This window comes from Hyperolius riggenbachi, chromosome 12 (assembly GCF_040937935.1).
Source record: "Hyperolius riggenbachi isolate aHypRig1 chromosome 12, aHypRig1.pri, whole genome shotgun sequence".
Taxonomy (NCBI): domain Eukaryota; kingdom Metazoa; phylum Chordata; class Amphibia; order Anura; family Hyperoliidae; genus Hyperolius; species Hyperolius riggenbachi.
In genome coordinates this window covers 80,971,069-80,985,336 of record NC_090657.1, presented here as the reverse complement: position 1 = coordinate 80,985,336, position 14,268 = coordinate 80,971,069, and the positions used below count along the sequence as shown (strand labels likewise).

The 14,268-nt window shown below is 42.9% G+C and overlaps 1 protein-coding gene across 1 annotated transcript in view; it reads left to right on the top strand.

Annotated features, from left to right (window-relative positions):
* The window catches only part of LOC137541292 (ectonucleotide pyrophosphatase/phosphodiesterase family member 7-like), a 31,204-nt gene extending 20,310 nt beyond the window's left edge, over positions 1–10,894 (top strand). The window contains exons 4-6 of the mRNA XM_068262533.1: positions 3,577–3,814; positions 7,260–7,389; positions 10,869–10,894. Of these exons, the coding sequence (XP_068118634.1) occupies positions 3,577–3,814; positions 7,260–7,389; positions 10,869–10,884 (384 nt within the window). The 3' untranslated portion in view covers positions 10,885–10,894. The remainder of the gene's footprint in view (positions 1–3,576; positions 3,815–7,259; positions 7,390–10,868) is intronic.
* Positions 10,895–14,268: the final 3,374 nt, after the last annotated feature.

Below are 14,268 nucleotides of genomic sequence, written 5' to 3'. Positions count from 1 at the left end.
TTTAAATCTACTTTTTAAGTTTTTACTGTTTTAATATTTTTGCTCAATGACACATTCATTGAAGCATGCCAGAGCTAAAATCTATGACCTATTGACCCTTTTTATGTGTTCCCTGCTCTCAGAAGCCATTATCTGCTAGGAAAGTGTTTTATAGTTGTAATTTCTTATCAGTGAGGGTCACACTGTAGTCTGACCTAGTCCTGACTCAGACAGGCACTGCCACTTACATACCTGATGTATACGTTTTTCAGGCAGAGAAAGAAAAAAGGGAACACAGCATAGTTATTTGTGTGCTAGGCACTGTACATACCCATGTCTATCTCCGGGCTAGTAAAAAAGGGCACACAGGAATAGTGGACAAAAAGGGCGCCGCCATAGACTGCAATGCAAAATATCGTCTATTCAGCGCCCGACAGGAAAAAAGGGCGCCCGAGATATAGCGTTTACAGGGATCGTTTTAACAAAAGTTTTCGTTTACAAAATAAGGTTTATAACAAATACCGTTTACAAGTTCTTATTTTTTCGTTTTTAAATTTCGCTTATATCAGTTTTAACTTATTTTTTAGTTTTAAAATTTGGCTTACAAAAGTATAACAACTAAATTTTCGTTTACACTTCTTTGAGCATTTAAAATTTTGTTTTCATATGTATAATGCTTAAATACCGTTTTCAACCTTATTGTATTAGAAATACATCGCTTTTGGTATTAACTTTGTTTTTACTCTTATAATGCGTTGATTATAGTTACTAAAATATCGCTTTTAATATTACTGTTATTTTAAGATTTCTAATGCGTACATGATTGTAAGGCTATCTATTGTATTGTATATATTTATATATACTTTTCTCTATAATAATAATGTATACATGATTTTAAGGCTATTTTAAGGCTATTTATTCTATTACAAATATATAAATTATTTTATTCAAGTTATTTGTAGCGAAGATAAATTATTTTATTCATGTTATTTGTAGAGAAGTATTTTAAGGATTAAATATATTATTGTTTATATGGGTTTAGAGTGCTTGTGCGGTGGGGATAGTTAGGTTTAGGCATTACCAGGGGGGTCTAGGGGTTAGGGATAGGTACAGGGAGGGTTAGGTATAGTTACAGTATAATATACGCAATATAAAGTAGTATAATAAAGAAGAAGTGTCCACAAAGTATTACATGTTTTATAATAAAAAAAGAAATGACAGACGAAAAAAATAAAATAATACAGAAGTATTTTTTTCATTTTTTTAATACATTTTAAGTTTCCTTTTTACTAAATAAGCAAGGGGTCAAAAGTGACTCTCTATACCTATTTACCTGGAAGAGGATGGAAATATGGGGTACCCTTATTAAAGGGGGCTCCCAGATTCCATCATAAGCCCCAAGGACCTATCCATAACATCATACTTTTTAGCATCTTCTGGTTCCGCTATTGGGATGAAATTATTTGGATGACCAGACCTGAGCATGTTAACAACAGCAGTTATTTTGAAAGTCCTCCACTTGTAGACAAACAGTGGCATGGCAGCTTTCTAATTCTATATAAAAAAAAAAGTTAAAAAACAACTACAATCTTCTTTTTAAAGGCTTCAGACAGCTCTTTGGATCTCACCACGGTGTTTACTCTCACCTCAACAGTGAGGACAATGCCAAGTAAAACATCTGAGGTTTAAATTAGGGAAACTTCCTCAGAGTTTACCTCAGATATTGCTATTACAAGGATTTACACGTAACTGGGGCTTCCTCTAGCCACCCATAGTCCATCTGCTCCCTTGGTGTCCTCCTGGTCCTTCCTGTTGCACCACTGTCACCTACGTTCAAAAATCTAACTGAGCCAGTTGGGAACCACTGCACAAGCACAGTCCCGGGCACATGCAATACTGTGACTATGCTTGTTCAGAATGCTCCCGGCCATGGGAGCATGACCGGGGGAGGGCGCAGAGTCGGAACCGTGCACATGCACTGGCCTACAACCTGGCTGTATTGCGGACTCCACTGCTGCGAAACGGAGGGGACCAAACAGGCATGGAAGGAACAAATGAACTACAAAGGGCTGTAGGAAACCCCTTGTGATAACTGTTAAAGGTTTACTTTATAATTGCAGTGTAATAATACTCTAATCTAATCTAAATGTGCACCAAAACAGAAATAAGCAGGCGGTTGGCACTACAGCGATTGCGACAAAGACTACTCAGTTAAAAGGACATGCAGTGTGCACTGGAGGCTTTTTTACACCTTCTCTAGAACCTCTTCAGCGTGCTCAAGCTAAGAACATCAAACACCAAGCAAGTAAGAAGAGCAGGAAAGTTGGCACTGCTGCAAGTGTTCAATTTATTGTTGCATACATAAAGTGCAGGCGTGCAACATCTTGCAAAATGGCATAAAAAGTCATCGACATACCCTTGTGAGAGGAGGCGTGGGTGGTGGTGGGTGCTGGGCAATGATGCCTGACGGCCGTTTCGCGCTGGGATAGCGCTTCCACGGAAGCTGCTGCAGCCTCCGTAGAAGCGCTATCCCAGCGCGAAACGGCCGTCAGGCATCATTGCCCAGCACCCACCACCACCCACGCCTCCTCTCACAAGGGTATGTCGATGACTTTTTATGCCATTTTGCAAGATGTTGCACGCCTGCACTTTATGTATGCTACAATAAATTGAACACTTGCAGCCATGCCAGCTTTCCTGCTCTTCTTACTTGCTTGTAATCTAAATGTGCACCTGATATGATACAACTGTGTGTCATTTGGACAATTTTAAGTGGGAATACTTGTGGAAGTGTCCTGTTTTACTCCTCTCCAGAAATAACATTATTGTGGAATAGCATTCTGCAGAAGATTTTGAAAGGTATTTTCTTTAGTTTTAATTGTTTAAGTATATTACTTGAATCCCCCAGTAATGTTAAAATTGAGATTAAATATCCATACCTACAATGTAAAAAAAAAATATTAATAGGGTATTCAAACTTTTTCAGATGACTATAAGATTCAGTAATCATTACTGTGACACTTTTGAAAACAGATTTTTAAAATCATTAGTTTAAAGCGGATCCGAGATGAAAAACTAACTATAACAAGTAACTTGTCTATATATCTTATGTACAGTTTAGATGGTTTAAACAGCAAATCTGTCTGCATAGTGCATACTGCTTTAATAGAATATGATTATTTCTTCCTGTGATACAATGACAGCAGCCATGTTGTTTGTAAACATTCCACAGAGGCAGGCTTATTTGCACCATCAGCACTCAGACTGAAAAAAAACTAATCCCCCCACCCTCCTCCCTCCTCCCCTCTGCCTCTGAAATATCTGGCTAGTAATACCTCCCCCTCCTCCTGCCCAGACTGAGCTCCCATGAGCCCTTGCTACTGCCCTACTGCCAAGGCTCTCTGAAAACTTTGGGTAGGGCTTAATTAGTTTATAGGGAATTAGAGTATTAAAATAAAAACAAAAAAGTATTTGTCTTAAGGAATACCCTATAAACTATAGGAAAGGAACACAATTATGCAATGTGTAAAAGTTCATCTCGGATGAAATAACAGTAGGTCTCCTCACACTAAGTAAATCTTTCTTGTTGTCTCATAGTATGCCAAGTTCCAACAAAATAAAGGTGAACATGGATTTGACAATGAGGTCATGGACATGAAAACCATATTCCGAGCTGTGGGTCCATCATTCAGAAAGGACCTAGTGGTGGAGCCTTTTGAAAGTATTCACGTTTATTCATTAATGTGTGAACTGTTGGGAATCAAACCAGAGCTAAATGATGGATCACTGGAAGTCATGCGAAATATGCTGCTGACAACAAGTGAAGAGGATAAAGGTGTGTTTTTACTTGTAGCACTATATAGTCTTTTATAGCAGCATCAACGTAAATCAGTTGAAGTAGCAAATGTATCATGCTTAAAGTGGAGCTGAACTCTTACACAGGACAGAAGGAAAACATAGAGAAATGTACCCTGTATGTAATTAGAGAGTTTAGCCGGTCTAATTCCCCCTCATCTGTGACTAATCACAAGTCGTTTTTTGATCTCTCAGCTGTGACAGATGACTGCCACGGCAGAGGGGCCGATTTGAGAGCACAGGATATAAACAATATGTCTGCTTCCATGAAACCAGGAAGTAGAAACACAGCAGATGTATTGCAGGATTTATATCAGCTGTAACAAAGGAATTATTTTCTTTAAAGGTTATTATGCTGTTGCATATCTTTTAGAGCAAAGAGGAAGTTCTGAGTTCAGGTCCACTTTAAAATGGAGTGGAATTGTATTTTGTACATCTTATTTTTGCATAAAACAACAGACCTATGTGTTATGTTTCCAGCTATCTTTGTTGAGATATCAGCTGTACATTTTGCAGATCTGCTGGAAGCCAGACGTTCTGTATGAAGGTTTCTCTGTTACCAGCAGTCTTGTTGGCCTTGCTATTAGTAGGCTAATTGATCCAGGATCTTTAGCTAAGGACATATTGAAGGTTGCTGATAGGAAACCGTGTTTTCTAAATCTGTATATAAGGACCGTCCTATTTTAAGCATGCATCCATCAAAAGAGACCCATAAAGTCAAACTACACCACAGAAACAATTCTGAAGCTAGTGAAAAAATACAACAGCTTTAACAGACAGTACAATTAGAGGAAGCAGTTGGCTTTACTGCCTTATTACTATTATTAATGGTCTACAAGGAGCAAATATTTGTTTGCTGTCTGATATAAGCATGGAATGCATATGCACTACTAGGTTAACACATTACAGTAGACAAAATATATCAGTTATTCTACAGAAGGGCAGGATTTCCCACAAGGCAACGTAGGCTTATGCCTACAGGCACCTGATGATGAGAAGGCAACTCACTCCCTTCCCCATTCCAAAATGCCTCCCAACCACCTTACCTATGCAGAGTCCCGAGCGGTGTGTAAATGAGAGGTTACTCACCCGGGTCTCAGCATTCCACTGACAAGATCTCCCTTCAGTTGAGGCACCTCTAGCTACCTAAAGAAAACCTAAACTGAAAATTAAAAATCAAAATAAACATACACAAGTCAAACTTACCTCCCATGTAGTCTACTCCTCAATCTATTTCTCCTGTAACATGTCCTGTTTGTCCACTGTGATCAATGGAATTCTCCGTGCTCCATTTTGAAAAATGGCCATTACCCCATAACAGCTTTCTGGTCAGCACACTTTTAAACTGTAACATCGCCCACTTGAGCCATAGGGAAACATGGACATTCACTGGCACATCAGTTGTCCTCTCAGCTATACCTGACAGCAACTGATATATAACTGACAGCAACTGATATATTTCAGTTCTGACAAGATGTTGTCAGAACTGGAAGGGAATATTGTCTGCAGAAAATGGTGAGCTTCTGAGAGGAACTGATGGCAAGGTAACTTTGTAATGTTCATTTGAAGTTACCTCATGTGCTTATTTTAAATAATTTTACTCAGTTCAGGTTGCCTTTAACACTGAGGATGGCTCTGGCTACCTAATATTAAGGGGCACCTGTAGCTACCTATAATGGGCAAGGTACCTAAAGGAGAAGTGACTGCTGGGCCAGCAAGTACACTTGCACACACGGTGCAGTTCAGCAGGTGCTTGTAGATCCACGGAGGGTGAATTTAGGGTGCCAGGACATCTGTGCCTATAGGCTCCTGTGATGTAAATCCAGGCCTGCTTTACAGCCAGCAGGGGGAGAATGGGGGTGATATATATCAGGGGTGGCAGCTACTGTAGGTGGAGCGGAGGTAGTTGAAACAGTTGATCATTGTGTGGCTAAATAGCTGTCTTATGATGGCCATACATGGTACAAAAAAACGTTCGATTATTCGATCCAAATTATCGAATCGAATGAAAGTTGAAAATATTTTTTTTTTCCGATCAAGAAATTCAAATGATTATCCCGTTTTTTTTTGAGAAAAATTAGATCGGACATGCTGGAAAAATCTTTATATTCGATCTAACGGAATAATCAAACTAAATTATTTAATCCAAAAAAAAATGAAATTGTACCATGTATGGCCACCCTAAAAGAGACTCTGAAGTCTCATAAAATTCAGGTTTTTATTTTAAAAATCTCTTTAATATCAATGCCCTAACTAAAATGCAGCATCCCCACAGCTGAACACTAACTAAATTACCCCAAATTTGCCTTACTTGGTCGTGGATTATGCTGCCCCGGGAGGCAGAGCTTTGAGCTGCAGCTCTGCCTCCATGCGCGTCAATGCTCGCGTATCTCCACCTCTCCCCGCCCCTCTCAGTGAAAGAAGACTGAGTGGGGCGGGGAGAGGCAGCGATCTGCGCTGATGGACGCGTGTAGAGGCAGAGCTACAGCCCAAAGCTCTGCCTCTTCACAGAAGCGCTCCCCGCAATGTGCCCCTGGGAGTTTGGGGGAATTTAGTTAGTGTGCAGCTGCGGGAATGTGGCGTTTTAATTAGGGCATTGATATTAAAGAGATTTTTAAAATAAAAACCTGAATTTTGAGAGACTTCAGTCTTTCTTTAAATACCCATAATACAAACAAGACAAAAGACACATAGAATTTATATATGCGCTTTTCTCCTGCTGGACTCAAAGTGCCAGAGCTGCACAAATAACATCTCCCTTCGAGTTGCTACAACTCCAAGTTGCTACAACTCAGAGGTGGAATAGTATTTAACACCGCCTTGGAGTTAAGCGGCAGCGGTCGTCATTTGGCTCACCCTGCGCCCAACTGCCCGGCACTGAGGTAATCTGTACCCCTCCTTACTTAGTAGGTGCTGGCTCACTGAACAGAAAAAGGGAGAGCCCTTAACCAAGGGACGGATTTACCATAAGGCCCTGTAGGCACGCGCCTACAGGCGCCTGATGATGGAGGGGCGGCTCACTCCCTTCCCCTAGTGCCTCCCTCCTTCTCTATGCAGAGTCCTGAGCAGCGGGGGACCAATGAGCCTGAAAGGGGCTGGAGGAAGCCCTAGGTATGTATATTTCTTTTCTTCTTTTTAGATCTCTGGTACACTTTACAGTTCCGAAAGCTTGCAAAGAATTCGTGTATAGTTGGTCATTAAAAGTATCACCTAAAAAAGTTTGTTGCTATGTCTTCAGATTCTCTCCATCACTTACACTGGACCACATACAACTGTGATGACCACAATGGATTTACCTGATTTCATGTATTGAGTTTATACGTGTCTCCTCTCTGGGGAAACCTATAAGCCTACACTGACATGTATTCAACAAAGAAAACAAACTGCAATACATATGTTGATTTATTTATCCCATATCTTTTCAGAATCTACAAAAGATGGTGTTCCTGATGTCATTTTTCAGGCAACGATTGGATTGACAGCTGTTGTGGGATTTCTGTTTTTAGTATTTGTTATTACTACAATAGTGATATCTGTCAAGAGGCACAAGAGAAGGTAGGAAAATGAAGGAATAAGTTATATTGATTGTAATATTGTTTCCTAGACAGTGGTATGGTTATACTGTGACATATTAAAGCCATTTAGAGGCAGCTACTATTTTAGCACATATTGCTTTAGAAATGATTAATAAAGTACAAAGCAAGGAACTAATTTTCAGTATTAGTGTCACTGTTTTGAATTGGGTCGGTTCTAGACTTTTTACTGCCTGAGGCAAACTTATGAGGCTCTGCTGGGTTGGCTGGCGGTGATGCTGTAGCCTGGCTGGTGGTGATGCTGGCCTGGCTAGTGGGAATGCTGGGGACTGCTGGTTTGGCTGGCGGTGATGCTGTAGCCTGGCTGGTGGTGATGCTGGCCTGGCTAGTGGGGATGCTTGCTGGGGAGGAGGTATTATGTGTGCTGCATGCGAGACCCCCATATGATGTGGAATAACTTTCTACAGCGGCGTCATTAGGGCTGAAGATCTGTAGCAACTTGCTATGAATCTCCGCCCACTGTGCTCCGAACCTCAGGGCACATAGTGCCCTTGTGCCCATAAGCCTGAAACGAAGCAGCGGTGGCATCTGTTGCTATGACGCCACCGCTCTCTGCTCCCCCTCCTCATAGTGCACTGGCCAGGATGTGGGTGTGACAAGCTTCTCCACCCCTCCGCCCTGTCACCTCAATAATCATGCGGCCACGCTGTAGCTCCACCTCTCAGCAATGTTTAAATGGAGCACGGTATGGCCGGTGCTGATGGGGAGCAGGAGCATGCTGCGAACTAGGAGGAGTGATAGAGCAAGTAGCGCCCCTGCTAAAGCTTTTACTTTTTGCCTGTAGCCCGGTACTGATAGTAAAATCACTTAAAGTGTACCAGAGACGAGGGGGCATAAAAGCTTCATACATACCTGGGGCTTCTTCCAGCCCCCTCCACACATATCCTTCCCTCGCCATGGTATAAATCCTCCTAGATTGTTCCATAACAACCCTAATCTCTGTGGTAAGTCAGGGCCAGTCAGTGCAGTGCGGCCAAGCACGCTCCCCGCTCACTTCAGAGCTTGGAAGCATTCTGCGCCTGCGCAGAAGTACTGCGCAGGCGCAGAATGCTCTTGGTGACGGGAGTGGGACGGGTGCACGGCCAGGCCGTGCAAGAACAGTATGCCCAACTGGCCATTGCAAATGAAACCACTGTATACAGATTCAGCCTAATTCAGTTAACGTGGCATCAAGACTTGTAACAAGGCAGATGTAATTGTCCAACACTGGAGTTATAGTGATGACCATGTCTAGGAGAACTCATGGAGAAGAATGTGATTTGTTTGATCAGCTGATAGATTTGCAAAGCTCTGATTTGCTGTGGTCACATCCTGCTTTAGCACATGATCCTGACTAGCAAATCAGAGACTAACATATCACCTGACCAAACTGATCACATGCTTCTCCATGAGTTCTCCTAGACATGACAATCACTATGGAGTAAAACTCCAGGTACCCTTGTCCTAATCACTCTAGCACAGGCTGGTTCTAGACTTGCTGCTGCCTAGAGCAGCAGAAACTGTAAAGGATGCTCCACCCCACTGGTGGTGAGAGATCACCATGGCCAGTCAGAGGGGAAGCTTTGGCACATGACAAGTCAGGTGGGGTGTTGGCACTAGACTGGCCAATCACAGCTCCCCACTGCCCCTTTTGCTAACTGGTGCCGATGGTCTTGTGGGCAGGACCACAGCACCATCATTAGGCCAATCACTTTACTTGATCAGTAGCAGTGACCTATCAGATGTCACTGCTACTGATCGAGTGCAGTGATTGGCCTAATAATGGGGTCGTGGTACCACCCACGAGACCATTGACACCAGTCAACAAAAGGAAAATCAGTTGGCTGACTGGCTGTGATTGGCCTGTCTGGTGCCAGCACCCCCGCCTGATTGGTCACGTGCCAATGCTTCCTCATTTGACTGGCCATGTTGATCTCTCATCGGTGATGGAGTTTTACTGTAGCATGCCTCAATAAGAGGCATATATTGACACCTCACCTGCTTATGATGTCATAGGGAAGGGCGGCAGGTGCTTCTGGTCGAATGAGGATGGGGATTCGGGGATGTGTGAATGAGGAGGGTAGTGTGTCTGCCAGGAAGGCGAGCGGTAGAGCAGAGAGAAAAACTGTTAATCCAATGCCACTCCCTAGGTTTCACCTGATTTAAGTGGTTTCAAGGTAGGTCCGCCCCTGCACTATAGCTGAAGATTTTCTGTAGCCTTTCCAACTTGTTTACAGTGCATTCAATAGCCCTGATTCTGGATGCAAAAAGGTTATCAGCATTTATGGAGGCCACATGTGTGTTGTATATAGCGCACTTTGCGTTATACTTATACACACAACCTGCTTTACTAGTATAATGTGGGTTATGCTATTCATATAATGTGCATTATTTAGGCAACGTGCTCTCACTTGTGCACCATTTGCACAACCCAGATTGCTTGCATAATCACTGGTAAAACTCATTTTACAGGCCTTTTGTGAATCAGGTCAAATGTGTTAGGCTCAGTTCCACTTGCTGTGAAAATAACACGCGTTCACATTTGGTAGGTTTTCTGCAGCTCTGAGTAATACAGAAAGCGGATCATATTGTTAAAATAGGATTCAATTCCAGATGTGAACAAAACCAGATCTGAATGTGTTTTCCATAGCAACCTGCAAAAGCATCTGCTGCAAACGTGTTGAGAAAACAGAGGGGACCCTAATCTGTCCGCTTTGCTCTGTGCCGAAAGGACCTGTCACGAGTGGGAATTGAGCTTAATAGGTGGAAATACACTTTCCCACTGCTCAAGAACAGTACTACAGTATATAACTCAGGGCTGTGGAGTCAAGGAGTCGGAGCAATGCTTGGGTACCTGGAGTGGGAGTTGGTGGTTTTATAAGCTAAAGAGTTGGAGTCGGATAATTTTTGTACCCACTCCATAGCCCTGTAAGGGCCTCTGGATTAAGGAGTGATGAGGTTCAACCTGCAAAGGCTGTGGAGTCGGAGTCGAGCAGTCGGAGCAATTTTGGGTACCTGGAGCCGGTGGTTTCATAAACTGAGGGGTTGAAGTTGGAGTCGGATGATTTTTGTACCAACTCCACAGCCCTTATATAACTACCCCAGAACTGCAACTAAAGGCACCTGAAACCAAAACCATCAAACACGGGATATCAACCTGTATACCTACATAATATAAGTAGTGCTCGTCTCACCTTAAATTATATAAATCATAAATAGTGAACCAAGGGAGCTCTGAGCAAAAATGGGTATAAATGTATTAATACATTTTTGTACTGATTGCTATATGTATTAATACATTTATACCCATTTTTGCTCAGAGCTCCCTTGGTTCACTATTTATGAGTACAACTAATGGCAGTTGCCAATACCAGATTTAAAAAAAATTTGTAAGTTATAGGGCTTAAAAATAAGTGTATTGAATTATTATTGACTTTCTCAAACATCTCTTCTTTTTTGCAGCGCTTCAGAAAAGTAAAGGAAAAAAAAACAACGGCTATGAATGAAAGACTTTTACAAAACAAAAAAGAACTGACCTTTTACAACACCATTTGACAAATGAAACCTAAATAAAGGATTTGAGAAAATATGGCACAGTGTAATTTACAAATAAAATAGCCAGTTTAGGAATTACACAACCATGATGTAGGCATTGGGCAACACTGTACTCTACATCCCCAAAACAGAAGGACTAGTAAAGTTGCTTGTAGCATGATTAGGCCTGGTTCACATTAGCGTTCCCTGTCCGGATCCGCCTGATCGGATCCGGACCGTATACTGTACAAACGGAACGTACGTTCCGCATAGCAATGCAAAGTCTATGCGGACGTTCACATGCGTACGTTCCGTACAGAATGGAGCCGGATCGGATCCGGATCAGATCCAGACTCTGGAGGCTTTTCCAACATGCGCTATTTTTTGGGTCCGGATCATCCGACCCACACACCCGGACCGGATCCTGACTGCACCATCCGGATATAGAAACCAATGGGGAACGGAAAGCACAGAACACACTGGAGACAAACACCGGACGTTCTACCCCACTTCCTATGCGTATTTATAGCGGCCATTTCGGATGGGGACACATGGGCCCAGCATATCTGGAGTGGAGCAGCAGTGACACACGTGCTGGAGCTGTTTGGCAGTATGTCGGAGGTGGAGGTGAGGCCTACACCAGGTGCACCTTCTGCAGACCCTAACAATTTTATGGAAATTTTGTTTATTTTTTACCCCACGGATCCGGATGGCAGCCTGATGCATGCCTAATGCAAACGGACCGGATCCGGATCAGGTCCTGATCCGATCCAGATCCGATCCATTTGCATGCCAAAACGCAAGTGTGAACGGGGCCTAAGCCTGAATAAACTTTACATACAATAAATTAACCTAGTTATATAATAGATGAGCCTTGGCCTGGAATTTGGGCCTAAGAGAACTAAGCTCTAGAGCAGTGGTCCTCAAACTAAGGCCCGTGGGCTTAATGTGGCCCCCTGAGGCTTTCTTACAGCCCCCACACACACAAAATGTATTACTTATAGATGCGGTTGGCTACATCTATATATATATAAAATCGGATGTGTGTGTGTGTGCGTGCGTATATGTGCAGCGATCACTCAAGTGGCTTGACCGATTTGTAAGAAACTTGGTATGCAGATCCCTTACTACCTGGGATGATAGGTTCTGGGGGTCTCGCGGCCCCCCTGCACACCTGGGCGGAGCTACAAACAGCAAATCAGATTTCACCCATTCATATCAATGGAAAAACTGTAAAAGGCTGCCATTCTCACAGTAATCAAGCCAGAGTCCCCACACTTGGCACAGTTGGTCACTTGGTGACCGAGGTTGAAAATCCCAAAAAAGTGGCCGGAGCATAAAACAGCCAATCAAATTTCAGCCATTCATTTTAAATGAGAAAATGTAAACTGCAGCCATTCGTAGACTGTTAATCGCAAGGGTCTCAAACTTGACACAGTTGGTCACTGGGTGAATGCGATTAAGATTCAAGAAAGTGGGTGGAGCCTACAACAGCCAATAAAAATTCACCTATTAATTTTCAAGGGGAATATTTAAACTGCTGTTCTTCTTACACTGTTAACCTCCTTAGCGGTAACCCCGTGCTGGACATGGGGTAAGCCGCGCAGGAGGATTTCTCAGGCCCCGCTGGGCCGATCTGCATAATGTTTTTCTTTATACATGCAGCTAGCACTTTGCTAGCTGCGTGTTACTCACGATCGCCGCCGCTCCGCGCCGATTCGCCGCTACCCGCCGCATCAGAGGGTGCCCCCCTGAGACCCGTGTGCTGCCTGGCCAATCAGTGCCAGGCAGCGCTGAGGGGTGGGTCGGGACTCCCTCTGAAGTCACGACATCGATGACGTCAGTGACGTCATTGTGCCTGTCGCCATGGCGACGGGGGAAGCCCTCATGGAAATCCCGTTCAGAACGGGATTTCCGGATGGGCATATGCGCCGGCAGCGATCGGCGCATACGGGGGACAGCGCAGGGAGGGGGGAAGCATGTAGCTGGCGCTAGGCTAGCTACATGCTTAAAAAAAAAGGTTAAAAAAAACCCTCCCGCAGCCGCGGGAATCATACCGCCAGGGAAGTTAATGGCGGAGGCTTCAAACTTGCTATAGCTGGCCATTGGGTGACTGGGGTCCAAATTCTCTAAAGGGGCGAGGCCACATACAGCCAATCAAATTTCCTTGGTGGATAAACTGCTTCCATTCACATATTTTTGATGCTAGGAACCTGAAAGCTCACACACTTGGCCATTGAGTGACTGTGTGTCAAGGTAACAAAAAGTGGGCGGAGCAAAAAACAAATTTTACTGGGAAAAAATAAACTGCCATTCTTACACCGTTAATGGCAGAGTTCTCAAACTTTGCACAGTTGGTCACTGAGTGAATGAGATTAAGATTTTAGTAGGTGGGTGGAGCCTACAACAGCCAATAAAATTCACCTTTTGATTTTCAAAGGGAATATTTAAGCTGCTACCATTTTCTTATACTGTTAATAGCAGATGCCTTAATCCTGGTACAGTTGGTCACTGGGTGACAAGGGTTTAAATTCTGAAAGGGGGGGAGCCACATACAGCCAGATTTGTTTATTTTTCAATGGGAATATACAAAGCATTGATACCAAGGACCCCAAAGCTGATAAACTTGATAATTGAGTGACTGTATGTCAAGGTTATAAAAAGTGGTTAGATTGATTTCAGCCATTCTGTTATTGGCAGGGTTCTCAAACGTGACACAGTTGACCACTGGCTGACTGGGACTAATATTCAGGAAAGTGGGTGGAGCCTACAGCAGCCAATCAAAATTCACCTGTTTATATTCAAGGGGAATATTTACATTGCTGCCATTCATGCACTCTTAATGGCAGAGTCCTTAAATCTGGTACAGTCAGTCACTGGGAGACTGGGGTTTAAATTCTGAAGGGGGCAGGCCAAATGCAGCCAATCAGATTTGTTTAATTTCAATGGTAAATTGCAACTTATTGATGCCAAAGACCCCACAACTTATAAACTTGGTCATTGAGTGACTGTATGAAAACAAGGAACACCAAGAGCCCCAATAGTGTAATATGTACTGGTAAATGGTTATTAAATAGAGTAAATATTAATACTTAATACTTAATATTAATACTTATTAATACAGAGGTGCCTGGCTCTTCTACTGACCACATATGCTATTGTTCCGTTGTTATTGCCTGATGAAGCGGCATCAATCCTGCGAAACGCGTTGCATATTTGGAGTTCATAAATAAAATATATTGACTGTCTTTACTACAGTCGTTGTGTGTCTACTTGGAGGAGGTAAGTCCACCACTACCTCCTCTATTTACCAAGAGTTTGGTTTTTA